Here is a 13,021-nt window from a genome sequence, read left to right on the forward strand (position 1 = left end):
GCCAGGTGCCGTATCAATACCTCAGCCTGTAAGCATGTGTTCTTGAGTGCCCGCTCTCTGCACAGTACTTCGGTGCAGGATTTGAGCTCTGTGCAGCACGTAGGGAATGTCTGCTTCCATCTCGACCACTGCGAATATACTACGCTCAAACACGGAGACAAGCCTTCGAGGCCTTTGTATTCCCATCCCCAGATTTAAAACACAGCTCCACGAGGTGTTAAAAATGCACGCTGGCGGGGTGCGGGCACACATGTAAGCAGCGAGGAGGAAGAGGGTGGCAGGAGAGGAGAGGAAAGGCGGGGAAGGGCACGGACCCCCTGCCTGGCGGTCCTGGAGCCCCCCACGCCGCCCCGCGCAGCCTCCTCTGGCCGCCGCGTGAAGTTGGCCGGGCATCACCCGCCCCACTGCAGGCCAGGCGCAGGAGAGAGGCCTCCTCCTCTTCCTCCCGCGCCCTCCTCTCTCCCCAGTCCGCCGCCAGATCCATTCTTCCCCTCCAGCCGCCCCCAGCCTCACGGCGGAAGGAGTTGGGTGGAAGGGGGGGCGTCTCCATTACCCTCTCCACCCGCCCGCTTCCCAGGGACGGCGACAAGGGCCCTTTCCCGCCCGACGCGGGGGGGAGCCCCGGGCAGACCTGCGGGAGCGCTCCCGCACCCCCGGGCCTCCCCGGCTCTCGCACCCTCCCCGCGAGAAGGAGGGGGCAGGGAAGGCGCCGGGCCCTGGGGCCCCGCCCGCTCCCCGGCCCCGAGGAGGGAGAGCCGTGGAGAAAGGGCTACACACCTCGCTGTTAAAGGCTTTCACGGCCTCCATGTCGCGGCGGAGGCGGGGGCCGGGCGGCTTCTCTCCGCGGATGGCGGCCGGGCCGGGCCGGGCGGGGGCAAGTCTCGGTCGGTGCGTGCGTGCGCTCCTCGCTCAGGGGCCGCCGGGCCTCCTCTCCATGGCGGCTGGCGCAGGGGGCGGGCGCGAGGAGACGGGGGGCCCCGCTCGTTTCCGTCTCCTCCTCGCCCCGCTTCCCGCCCGGCGGCGCCGGCGCTCCCCTCCCTCCCCTCCCTCCCTCCCTCCCGTCCTCCCTCCCTGGCGCGCTGTGCTCCGGGCGGCCACGCCGGCAGGAGATGGGCGAACAACGCGCAGCGGCTGCGGCGCGGGCGCCAATATGGCGGACACGCGGGGGCTCCTCGCAGCGCAGCACCCGGAGCGGCGCAGAGCGGCCACAGCGCCCCCTGCCGGGCGGCACCCGCACACCGCCCGCGCCACGGGCGCTGCCGGGATGGCGGCGCGTCCGCCCCGCCCGATCCCCTCCTCCTCCTCCTGCGCTTCCGTGCTCCTCCTCCTCCGAGAGCGGGCGAGAAGGGAAGGGTTACGGGAGCGCGGTGTTAAACGCCTCTCTGTGTCGTCACCGGAGGCAAGTCCAGGAGTTCTCGGGACACCGTTTTCGTGTTTCCGGATCCCCGGACGGTTCGCGTTACCTTCCTCCCATCGAGGCCCGCCGGGGAAACCGGGAACGGCACGCAGGCTTGAAGAAAAGCAACGGGAGAGAGAATCAGCGAGACGTAGGAGGGCAAATAACTCCCGACAATTAAATAAACCCATTAGTAATCAATATTATTTATCGAGAGGAAAGAAGAAAACCCACAAAATCGTAATGCAAATCGATCACGAGACCCAGTGCACTTAATACATGAATATTATGACTTAACAATCCAACACCAAAAGGTTTCCAAGTTCATGCCTAGGCATTGAGGCATTTCTGTTTGACAACCCAGGGTGTGTTCCCAGGTTAAGTTGTGGACAGGGTGCAGTTCCATGAACAGCAGTGCCACCCATACCTGCACCACCATGCCAGTCCAGCAGAGCGCCTGCCTCCCCCTGAAGAACAAACACCTTGCTCAGCTCAGAAATCCCAGCAGCAACAGCTCTATCAAACAGGAAGACTTGCATCTAGGGCATAGGTGTTTGTTCCCTCAAACACAAAGCTGCCACATGACTCAGCTTCATAAGGGGGAGCCTGAAGGAGCTCAGAACCACTGAGGATGAAACCTTAGGTTTGTCTTTAGCTGCTGTTTCCCCTTGTTTGGTTATGTTCTTTCAACTCTACTGACACAACAGACATATGACAGCATGAATTAGGCTCCCGTTTGAATTGTGTTTCATTATTTTCCAGTGACAACCCTAAGCCAGGCTCTGGATAGACGGTGCCTTCCTGCTCTCACAAGTACCCCTCAGACCAGAGCCATAAGGGCTCTTCATGGACAGTGAAGATCCCATTTCAGGCCTGAGCCACAAGTACCCCTCAGACCAGAGCCATAAGGGCTCTTCATGGACAGTGAAGATCCCACTGCAGGCCTGAGCCACAGCCTTACAAACTGAAGTGAGTTTTACTCAAAAACAAGGTAAGTTATAAATTAAGATAAGCCCAGCATCTGAGGCAGACCTAGAATCCTACAGCTCCATTCTTATACAAACACAAGAGAAATTATTAAGTCTTTTTACGAACAGAATTGGAAGTTCCTCCACCCTTACCCCCCAGCCAGCTTACTTAGGGAAAAAGCCTATCTCTAACAACCACTGCTGTTGCAGTCTCAAGCCACCAAGAGGGCCAGGAGGCAAGAGCAAATGCCCTGTTATGAGAGAATGAGAGGACAGGGTCTATTCAGACTGAAAAGAAAGATGGCCATGAGGTAGGGAGGGCACCCACTAGCAGCCAATACCTGCAAAGCAAAATAACTGTATAATGCTCATTAACATTTTTTATCATTTGTAAGCAATTGACTAAGGCTTTTTGCAGACCTCCTACATAGCAGGAGGTCAAGAGGCACTGGTCTTCACTTAAAGCAGGAGAGGTTCTGACCTCTCAACTGAAGGAAAGCCTTTTCCATTGTGAAGGTGGCCAAGCAGTGAAGTAGGTTTTCCAGAAAAGCTGTGCAGTCTCTCTTTCCAAGGTCCCATGGGATAAAGACCTTAGCAAGCTACTCAGAGCTCACAACTGACCTTGCTTTGAGCCAGAAGTTGGACCAGAGAGCTCCCCAGGTCCCTTCCAATCTGAGTAGCACTGATACTGTATGAACTGCATAGCTCAGTGCAACCGTCTGGCAAACCCTTTTCACAGATGATTTAAGAGCAGCACACTATGCTTACCAGAAGGGACAAAGCCTCTGTTCCTCTTGTTCCTCATTTGTTCTTTTTTTTTCCTTCCCGTGGGAATTAAGAGTAAATAAAATATGAAGAGATGATTCTGTTCAAATTATTGTGAAGGCTTTACATGATACTAATTGTATTACAAGAATAACTGCTAAAACTATTTACTTTGTACTCCTTTGGAAAACTTACTGAAATACTGAAGTTACAAACAATACTCCAGCATCTGGTAGCTTTCCTTTTAGATGAAATTGAAGCAAGCCTAATTTTCCTTATTAAAATGGATAGAATACCATGCTGTAAAAACTTTCCAGAAAAAGTTTTGAAATTGGCTTCAAAGTGATCACAAAACTACCACACAATTGCTTTTCCAGAATATTTTTTCCAGAAGCATAAAAGTTATTCCAATAAAGGAGAAACCAGAGAAGGAGGGGTAGGATTTACACTTAGAGGTACATGCACAAAGCCTTGGCCTCAAAAGCAGAGTCTGAATTTGAAACTAAGTGATTTCCCTCCCCCCATATTCAACCTACTTGCTGTAGGTCTGTAACAGACATTTAAACAAATATTTTTACCACTTAAAGAGTTTAGATAGCAAAGCCTTTTAACACCCCTATTTAATTCCAGCAGTAGAAAGGAGAATGGGAGTACAGTACTTCTCTGATCTCATAAGGAGCTGGCTGTCATCCAAGAATGAGAAATAGGTAACAGAATGGATACTGTAATACATCTCCGATTGTACTTACATTTTCTAAGTTAAGCAAGCATACAAATGAAGTCATGAAAACAGTATTAGTGCAGAAACACTGGCTTATTCTGGGGCAAGGCCACCTTGCCCCACAAGGCTTCTAGTTCAGTGACTTGCACTATGACTGCTAACATACCAAAGCCAGGAGATTTCTCATTGTGCTGCACAGCAGAGTAAGTGTCAACTTGCTGTGCAGCACAAGCTTTCTGCAGTTCCAGTACTTGGCACTACTGCTGAAACTCTTACCAGAAGCTTTAGTTTTGCAAATGAAGATCCCAGTTGCTTTCCAACACATCAGTGTGGAATTTGCAATGATGGGGCACGCTTCCTGTGTGTATGCAAACACCTAGCTTTGCAATTAGAGAGAAAAGTAGGACTGAATAGGTCTTTAATCTGCTGTTTAGTGCATTTTTTTCCCCATAAGAGAAGGTAAAATAGGTATGCCTGCCTTTTTCTTACTTCTTACAAGGACAAGTCCAAATATAGACTCAATAGATCAAACAAGAGATCAAACTGGCAAATGCTCTTAAGAAATCCGTCATCCAAGTGAGCAATACCCTTTTGTTTCCTCTTAGCAGAGGAAACTACATGCAAGTGTTAGATTCAAAACCACATGCAACTGTCAGGAGGGAGAACTGGTGTTCCAGTAGGCAGAGAACACAGGAAAGTAGATCTGTTATTCATCCCTTGTAGCTTCAGGTAAGAGGATGTCGCTCAGTTTTCTTCACAATAACTCTCTCCACAATTTTTTTGAATGCACAGCTACAAGTCATCCTCCATGCACACTGCCTATCTCTACTTAATTTTTCAGTGCATTTTCAAAAAGTTGCTTACTTTTTTTACTGAGCTTTAGCACATTTCTCCCCTCTGTCCTTCTTCACTAACTCTACCTCATCTTCCTCTTTCATTTGCATTTTCAGTCCTCCTTCACTATAACCATTGTAAAAGCTTAAACTGTAACTAAAAGTAGAGAAATAAATTTTCTGTTGAACTTCTGAGTTTCTTACAGACATAGGTTCACATAAAGAGCTCTTTCTCAAGTACTTAAAAATTTCAGAGGTTGTAAGAGAATTTTTGAACCATTTGTAACCATACATTACTCATGACAGCCTGATAATTTGGAACCCCAGTTAGTTTACTACACAGTTCCTGCTTGTCAAGCTTGGCTGACCATGAATACCTTGCACTTGTCGTGGCATAATAGTGTCAGACTCAGCACACCACCACAGAAACCACCTCAAGACTACTTTATTGAAAAAAGCATGTTCAAAAGCAATTGAAGGTTTAATTTACAGGCCAGCTACGGCTCTCAGAGGCACACACTATAAATCTGTGTTGATTTCAAAGTAAGCTGCTTTAATCAGGAAAAAGGAGAGCAAAGTCTTGGAAATTACCTTTAAGTAACATTTGTCAGATTTGCCTGTAGAAGGTTTGGATAACCTGATGCAAAAATGTGCTGGAGTCACACCTACTGTGGCATTTACAACATTGCTAAGATACGCTTAGCCAGAAAGCATTTATTAATGCTTTCTTATTCTGTGTGGGGTTCTAGTCCTGAAGATTGTGCCATCCTGTTTCTGATTGTAGTGTACAATTACAAGGTAGAGTGATCATTGTTTCCTACAGCTGCATAGTCATGTTCAGTTCTGCTCCTAACAAGACAATTCTTTTAAAATAAAGGTCAGACAATGCATTTGCAGTAACAATTATACCATGCTTGCATCATTTTAAATGTAACAGCAGAACTACAAGGATAGAACAATCTATGATTTCAGCTTGCAAATAATGTAAAAGACTTAAAAAATGTTTTATAGTCAATCCCAACTACAAACATATCCATTTTTTCTTTTGAGGGAAGCTCAAACTAAAACAAAGTCATAAATAATTTTTCAGTAGATATATCTATACATACATATATGTACTGAAATCACCTTGAAGAATTCAATTCCAGCACTAAAAAATAAAACTTTCTAAAATATACTTAAGTATTTCAAGGAAAATTCAAGGATGATTCATTAATAAATGTCAGACATTATAAACGGCAGAAGACTGCTTATTTGGGGTAGTGCTGTTTGTAGAGCAACGAGGTCAAAAGGATTGCAGTAAGAACAATTGAGATGACGAACTGAGAACATTATATTAATAATAAAAAAAAAGGAAAAATAAGGAAAAGATATTTGCCTGATGCTTTTTACATGCAGGCTGACAGCATTGAGGGCAGACCTTAATCAGCAATTTGGATCATTCCTTCACAGTATGTTACTTTCTGTCTCCTGCCCATACATACCAAATTTCCAACTTCCAACAATAAGGCTCCAAAAGCAAAGTTATTTCTCCCACTCTGCTGACTCATTACAGACCATAATAAAAGTGAGCACAATACACTAAGAGTCATTTCCATAGTTTCTCTTTACTATCTCAAGCAAATAACATAGAAAAATGAGTAGTTTTGGTTCAAGCTTTTTTATTTGCTTCAGTCTTAACAAATTAGATTTAGACCATCACATTCATCATCTTAAAAATCTGCACAGACATGAAATCAAAATCTTAGCCAATGCTTAAGATCACTTTTTCTATCAGAAGAATGTGCAATACCACAATAAAGACAATAAAATAAGTAGGCAGATCTCCTAAGCATAGACCTTTGCCACAGGTGTATATGGAACTGGAAAAATGTTTCTGCAGTGGTTGGTCCAGACTCACCCCACTCATCTGTACTCTGATAGCTACCAAAGTCTCAGTCTGCAGAGGACCAGAAATGCAGGAGTAGCCAAGGTTTATTTCACATTGATTAAATCTAACTGTCTTCAATGCCCAATCGACTATTGATAAAAAATCTTTTGAGGAAGAAATTCCACAGAGATGAAATATGCCTTCTTATCACCCGGACAGTTTTCTCATCACATTCAGCTGTTCAGCCTAATTTTCCAGTTTCAGAACTTCTTTTCTGTCAAGTTATGACCTCATTACAGTCATATAATATGCATTTTTTTTTTGTCTAAAGAGATGGAATTCTTGTATCATCCACTGCCTTTCAGTAAACAGTAATTCCAGTTAGCAAAGTAAATTATTTCCTTACGCTTTCTTCTTCTGGTAGGTCTTGGACAGCCAAGCTCAGCTCATTAGCAATTCACACAGCAATAGCAGAAACACCAGAAGTCCATGGTGGCACAGACTACACAGAAAATCGTTTTTCTTTCCCAAAACATCCTTGTGCTTTACAAAAAACAGCTCAGTCAATGAAAGCTTTGCACTGGAAAAGTTAAATGGAAACAAGCAGAACAGAGATTGCATGTGCACACCAAGGTGTTAGCCCACATAAAAGTCCAAGGAATTTTAAATAGCCACCACCTTACCTGTAGTGATAAGGAAAATCCCAGGAGGAAAAAGAAAAAAAAAAAATCACTAGCTACTTGTGGCAGAGCACCAGAATTATGAATCCTGGAAAGAACAACTTTAGGAGCAGTTCCGTCACAGCGGCAGCCCCCTCGGAATTGAGCGGAATGGAGAAGCAGCAATAATTCATGTTTTTTATTGTATGGGTTTTCCTTGGTCTCTGTAATTGCATGGTGCCCCCCCACTCAGCACCATATGGTCTCCCCTCTGCGAACGCAGACTCTACCTCTGCACAAGCAGGATAGGCAGTCTTATCCACTCCTCCCCAGTCCCTGGTTTTGTTACTGGACTGTGGTCCTTCTGTACCCCCCATTGGTTAGCAGAGCCCTCAAGCCACTCTCTTTCCCCCAGACCTGGGCCCAATCATGTTCTTCCTTCTAGCCCTCCCCCTGAGATGATATAAGTCGCGGGACTTTCGAATAAAGGACTTTTCTCCTTGGAACTCAGAGAAGGAACTAGGTTGCTCTCTCCTCCTGCTAAGGAGGACCACGTGGCTGAGATTCCTCTGAGAAACCGCAAGTGAGGAGTCGGAGCAATCAATTTCTGTTAATTGGTGCCCAACAGGAGAACCATGTGAAATTTTCTACTGTGTAGAAAATTTTCAGGCATCTCTGGGCTCAGGCGACGTAGCACCCTTGGCTTCCCGCTCAAATGGATTTCTGCAACTCAGTGTTGGATTTTGACCTACCGAACACAGGAGGTAGGCCAGCAGTTGTATAGTTCTGGAACGCAGCAGCGTTATAGATGGTGTGTCTCCAGACCTCCCGATTGGAGGCCAGAGTAGACCAGTTATGATGATCAATATGGCCGAGGCTGAGATGTTGTTTCAGGGAGTCCTCGTATCTTCTCTTCGGGGCTCCTCTCTTGCGGCAGCCGGTGGCAAGTTCACCATAAAGCAAGATCTTAGGGAGGCGGTGGTCCTTCATCCTTGAGACGTGCCTTGCTCAGCACAGCTGTGTTCTCAGCAACATGGCCTCATTACTTGTGACTGCTGCTTGTTCTAGAACATACGTGTTAGTCACATAATCTGACCAGTGGATGTTTAGGAGACAGCGTTGATGGAAGCGTTCCAAGAGTAGCAGGTGGTGGCAGTAGATGACCCATGATTTGGATCCATACAGAAGAGTAGACAGCACAATGGCTCTCTGTAAACACTGACCTTTGTACTTTTCTTCAGGTGTTTATTTCACCAAACTCTTTTATGAAGCTTTTCGAAGGCACTGTATGCCTTTGCTAACCTGTTGTCTATCTCTCCGTCAATCTTACCATCCGAGGAGATGAGGCTACCTAGGTAATTAAACTGCTGGACTGATTTGAGCTCTGATTGGCCAATGGTGATATGGGGATGATGGAAGACTTCCTGAGGTGCAGGTTGATAGAGAACTTCTGTCTTCTTTAAGCCGACTTCAGCCCAAAGAGCTCAGCAGCGTCTGCAAAGCAGGATGTTAAACGCTGCAGAGCTGCTCCTGTGTGGGCGACAAGGGCGTCGTCGTCAGCATAAAGCAGCTCCTGGACAAGGTGATTTAAGGTCTTAGTGTGGGCCTTCAGTCGCCTTAGGTTGAATAGGCTTCCATCGGTACGATATCAGATGTAGTTTCCGTCCTGATCCTCGAGGTCTGCCGTGGCCCTTTGGAGCATCATGCTGAAAAAGATTGTGAATAGGGTTGGTGCAAGAATGCAGCCTTGTTTCACACCACTGGTTATTAGAAAGGGCTCAGAAAGTGCGTTGCCATATCTGACTTGGCTGCACTGATCCTCATGAAGTGAGATGATAATTTTAAGGAACTTAGGGGGACATCCTTAACCTTCCAAAATCTGCCACAGACCTTTTCTGCTCACAGTATCAAAAGCCTTGGTGAGGTCAACAAAGGTTACATAGAGACCTTTGTTCTGTTCCCTACACTTCTCTTGCAGTTGTCTGAGAACAAACACCATGTCTGTGGTACTCCTGTTGGCTCTGAAACCACATCAGCTTTCAGGTAGAATTCCTTCTGCAATAGCAGGTGTTAGTCTGTTCAAAAGTATTCTTGCCAGGATTTTGTCAGCAATGGAGAGCAGAGTGATACCACGGTAATTTGAACAGTCTGATTTAGCTCCTTTCTTCCTATACAAAGTGATGATGACTGCATCACAAAGGTCAGATGGTAGCTCACCTAGTTCCCAACAGCGCACCATAAACTCGTGAAATTTAGCATGGAGTGCTTGGCCCCCATGTTTCCAGACTTCGGGTGGAATTCCATCAACCCCAGCTGCCTTGCCAATTTTCACCTGCTGTATGGCCTTAAGGGTTTCTCCTAAAGTGGAGGCAGTATCCAATTCATTCTTCACTGGTTGTTGTGGGATGGACTGAATTGCTGAGTCTTGCACTACACAGCTAGTACTGAAAAGAGTCTGAAAGTGTTCAGACCATTGATTCAGAATAGAGGTTTTATCTGTCAGAAGCGTTTGACCATCTGCACTGAGTAGAGGGCTTTGGACCTGGTATGTAGGCCCATACGCTGTTTTCAAGGCCTCATAGAAGCCTCTGTGATCACCCATGTCTGCGCATAATTGAGTTTTTTCAGCTAGATCGATCCACCACTTGTTCTGGATGTCACGGAGTTTCTGTTGGAGCTTGCTACATGCAAGACGAAAGGCTGCTTTTCTTACATGACAGGATGGCAGTGCAAGATGTGCTTGGTGGGTGGTTCTCTTCTTCCTCAACAATTCCTGGATCTCTTGATTGTTTTCATCAAACCAGTCCTTGTTCTTCTTGAAGGAGAACCCCGAGGATTCTTCAGAGGACTGCAGGATGCTGTTTTTAATATGGTGCCAAAGTGTTTCAGGAGGGGGATCTATAGAATCTATAGAATTATTTTCGAGCCTAGTTTGAAGATTTGCCTGGAATCTGTCTTTCACTGTGGCTGATTGAAGATTGTTAACTTGGAGTCTCCTCCTTGGGATACCACCCCTTTTAGGTTTGAATTTAAGATTGAAGTTAAGTTTACAGCACACCAGTCGATGGTCTGTTTGACATTCTGCACTGGGCATCACACGGGTGTGATGGACATCGCGAACATCTCTCCGTCGCACCAAGACATAATCGATGAGGTGCCAATGCTTAGATCTGGGATGCATTCAGGTTGTCTTCAGACTGTTTTTTTGCTGAAAGATAGTATTAGTGATGGTGAGCTGTTGCTCTGCACAGAATTCTAGCAGAAGGTGACCATTATCGTTGCAGTTTCCAACACCATGCTTGCCTAATACTCCTTTCCAGGCTTCAAAGTTCTTTCCTACTCTGGCGTTGAAATCACCAAGGATAATGATCTTATCATCTGCAGGATCCTTTTGGGTAAGGCGGCATAGGTCAGTGTAAAAGTTATCTTTTTCATCAGGGTCAATAACTAGCACAAAACAGTAATGTAGAAAAATTATTTGTAAACTCCATCCAGGCAGGGAAATGATTGCCACTTGAGTATACTTAATTTTAACACTCTTGAATCCACAGTTTCCCAGTCCAAGACTGTGCTTGCCCAAACAGAAGCTGTATAGAAAACACCCATCTGGTTAACCCTGACAGTCACCTGCTTGGGAGCATTAAACTCAGGAATGCATAAAATAATATTTGGAACAGCACATTGGCTGCTGGTGCCTGAACTAGTGGAATTGCTGGGGATAGAGAGCAAAAGTTCATTATTGCCTCTGTAGGAACATTGATGTGGGCTTCACAGTACAGTCCAAACCACTCTGTTTGCTTTAGTTTTGACACAGGACAACTTGTAATCCACCTAGCCTTTTTAAGTAAATACCTTTTGCTAACAAGGTATGCTTTGCCATGCTTGATATCCCTACATACACTCCACCCTCAACTCTCAGGCTTTTAAAACTTAGACTTCTTAAGGGCATTTATAGCCTAAATGTAAATAATGAGAGGCATATGGCCTATATAGCCTTTCAATTCCATATAAAACTACAGATATACCGGTGAAAAATTACTGTTATAAGCATGGAAACACTGAGAAACTTTGTATGCACTTATAATAAGATTCATTCTTACTGTAAGCAAATTTTTTTTTTTTTTTACCAAGTAATAACAGGTAGATCTTACATTGGTCAGAACTTATAGAATAAGGTATTCAAAATCTCTTTGTCAGCTTTTTTAAGACTCTGTAACTGTAAGATGTGGACTGATAACTCTCAGAGGAAATCATCTTGTCTGGCAGAAATCATCTTGTTGAGTCTGATGTGTGTTACTGTGTTCACTCTCTTTAAGGGCAAGCCTTAGGAAAGTAAAACTGGTATACTCTATTTTAACTGAAAGATTGTTTTGCCTAGGTAATAGTATTACTACAGGAACATGAACATTCAAGAACATTTTGTACCATCTGATCTGTTCTTGATGTGAATGCATGAGTCAAAAAATTGCTCCAATTAAGTCCAAATCACTCATAACTTGCTAAATGAGACATTCAGAAGCACAGTAGGGCACAACAGAGGAAAGCTTTGGATGTACTCATGCAACTTTCCAGCTCAACGGCAGTGATGTTACAAATCTTTAAAGCACACCTCACCCAAATCGCCCCAGAACAAGATGTAACAAGTAAAGATTATCTCTCCAGACTAGAGCCCAGCCACTGTTATGACCCAGGTGAGTCTTCTCAATCTTATGTTTATTTTGTGAAGTTCACAGAATGAGATTATATAATTTAAAAACTCTCACGCAACCAGAAATATGGTATGTGCCCAACTAGCAAAAAAACCTTGACCAAATTGAGTATTCAGCTTCATATGCACCTATTCAGGTATAATTAAGCTGACAAGAAGCTAACCTACAATTGGGAAAAATATCACTCTTGAATGTCCAATCTAAAACCACTCTGGTGATGGTACAGAGATAAGTGAAATGCAAGAAGTTGACAAACAGTATAAAAAATTAAAAAAGCTTAATATATTAACTTTTGCCCAAGTTTTAAAAAAGTTTTCAAATGCAATCTTGTCTTGGTTTTGTTGTATTAAAATCCACATACAGATATATACTAAGATTTATTCTTCTGTCCTTCAGATAAGAGAGTTGCTTTTGATGAAAAGCTTTCTTTCTTTCCCTGAGCCACAGCTTTCCTGGCATGCTGACAATGTTCACTGAATGCTTTACAACTGCATCCCCAAAGGAAAATTCGCACCAGCAATTGTCACTTCATGGGTTAAATATCTGAAAATCCCCTACTGACTCCTGGCTCCTGACTTTTTGGGAACATAGTCTGTAGCCTCTTCTCAACTTTGTGTCATGCTTCCTTACCATCAAAATTTTTTATCAAAAGCCTCATGAAGGAGAAACAATTCTGTGGATAAAGATGTCCTAAGCCATCAGTGCAGATCTCTCAGCCCGCACCCAGCCCTGGACCTCCATCCGCGACCGACAACTGAATAACGCTGAGGGCGGTTCTAAAAGTGGTAAAGATGCTGGTAAAACATTATTTTTTGCAGTTACAGTCCTGAAGGCTTCTCCCCCCTCCCCTCCTCGGAGAGCCTGTAAGCCAGCCCCGGTTACCCGTGGAGGCAAGCGCTGCAACCCCCGACTGCGACCTTGGCGCTTGGCGTCTCCAACAGCGGCACACGTCGGGCCGCCCCGTTGCTCGTCGTTCCGGACAGTGCCTACGGCCGTCTGCCCAAGCCTCGGAGGCGCTGCTGCCTTTTTCCATGCCTTCCCCGGGCGGGAGCACATCCCGCTCCCGGCGGCGCCGCCCGGCCCGGCTGCGGCACAATGGC

The 13,021-nt window shown here is 45.4% G+C and overlaps 2 protein-coding genes across 6 annotated transcripts in view; one reads left to right on the forward strand and one right to left on the reverse strand.

The window, feature by feature from the left end:
* The window catches only part of SCAF8 (SR-related CTD associated factor 8), a 147,959-nt gene extending 146,957 nt beyond the window's left edge, over positions 1 to 1,002 (reverse strand). For all 4 annotated transcript variants that reach the window (XM_039387381.1, XM_027716926.2, XM_027716927.2 and 1 more), the window contains exon 1: positions 778 to 1,002. In XM_039387381.1, coding sequence (XP_039243315.1) covers positions 778 to 807 — 30 coding nt within the window. In that variant the 5' untranslated portion in view covers positions 808 to 1,002. The remainder of the gene's footprint in view (positions 1 to 777) is intronic.
* Positions 818 to 12,782, forward strand: LOC113985814 (B-cell CLL/lymphoma 9-like protein). Of its 2 annotated transcripts, XM_039387386.1 has the most exons (3): positions 818 to 2,039; positions 2,159 to 2,387; positions 12,740 to 12,782. In XM_039387386.1, the coding sequence occupies exon 1, from the start codon at positions 848 to 850 to the stop codon at positions 1,670 to 1,672; it is 825 nt and encodes a 274-aa protein (XP_039243320.1). In that variant the 5' UTR covers positions 818 to 847; the 3' UTR covers positions 1,673 to 2,039; positions 2,159 to 2,387; positions 12,740 to 12,782. The 2 variants fall into 2 exon arrangements, with proteins under 2 accessions (XP_039243320.1, XP_039243319.1); XM_039387385.1 differs by lacking the exon at positions 12,740 to 12,782 and having other exon boundaries at positions 2,159 to 4,434.
* Positions 12,783 to 13,021: the final 239 nt, after the last annotated feature.

This window comes from Pipra filicauda, unplaced genomic scaffold (genome assembly GCF_003945595.2).
Source record: "Pipra filicauda isolate LSUMZ 115617 unplaced genomic scaffold, ASM394559v2 scaffold55_size4083901_pilon, whole genome shotgun sequence".
Classification (NCBI taxonomy): domain Eukaryota; kingdom Metazoa; phylum Chordata; class Aves; order Passeriformes; family Pipridae; genus Pipra; species Pipra filicauda.

Bases quoted from the DNA above. Each gene is read 5' to 3' on its own strand.
- LOC113985814 (XM_039387386.1), top strand. From the start codon at position 848: ATGGCGGCCGGGCCGGGCCGGGCGGGGGCAAGTCTCGGTCGGTGCGTG.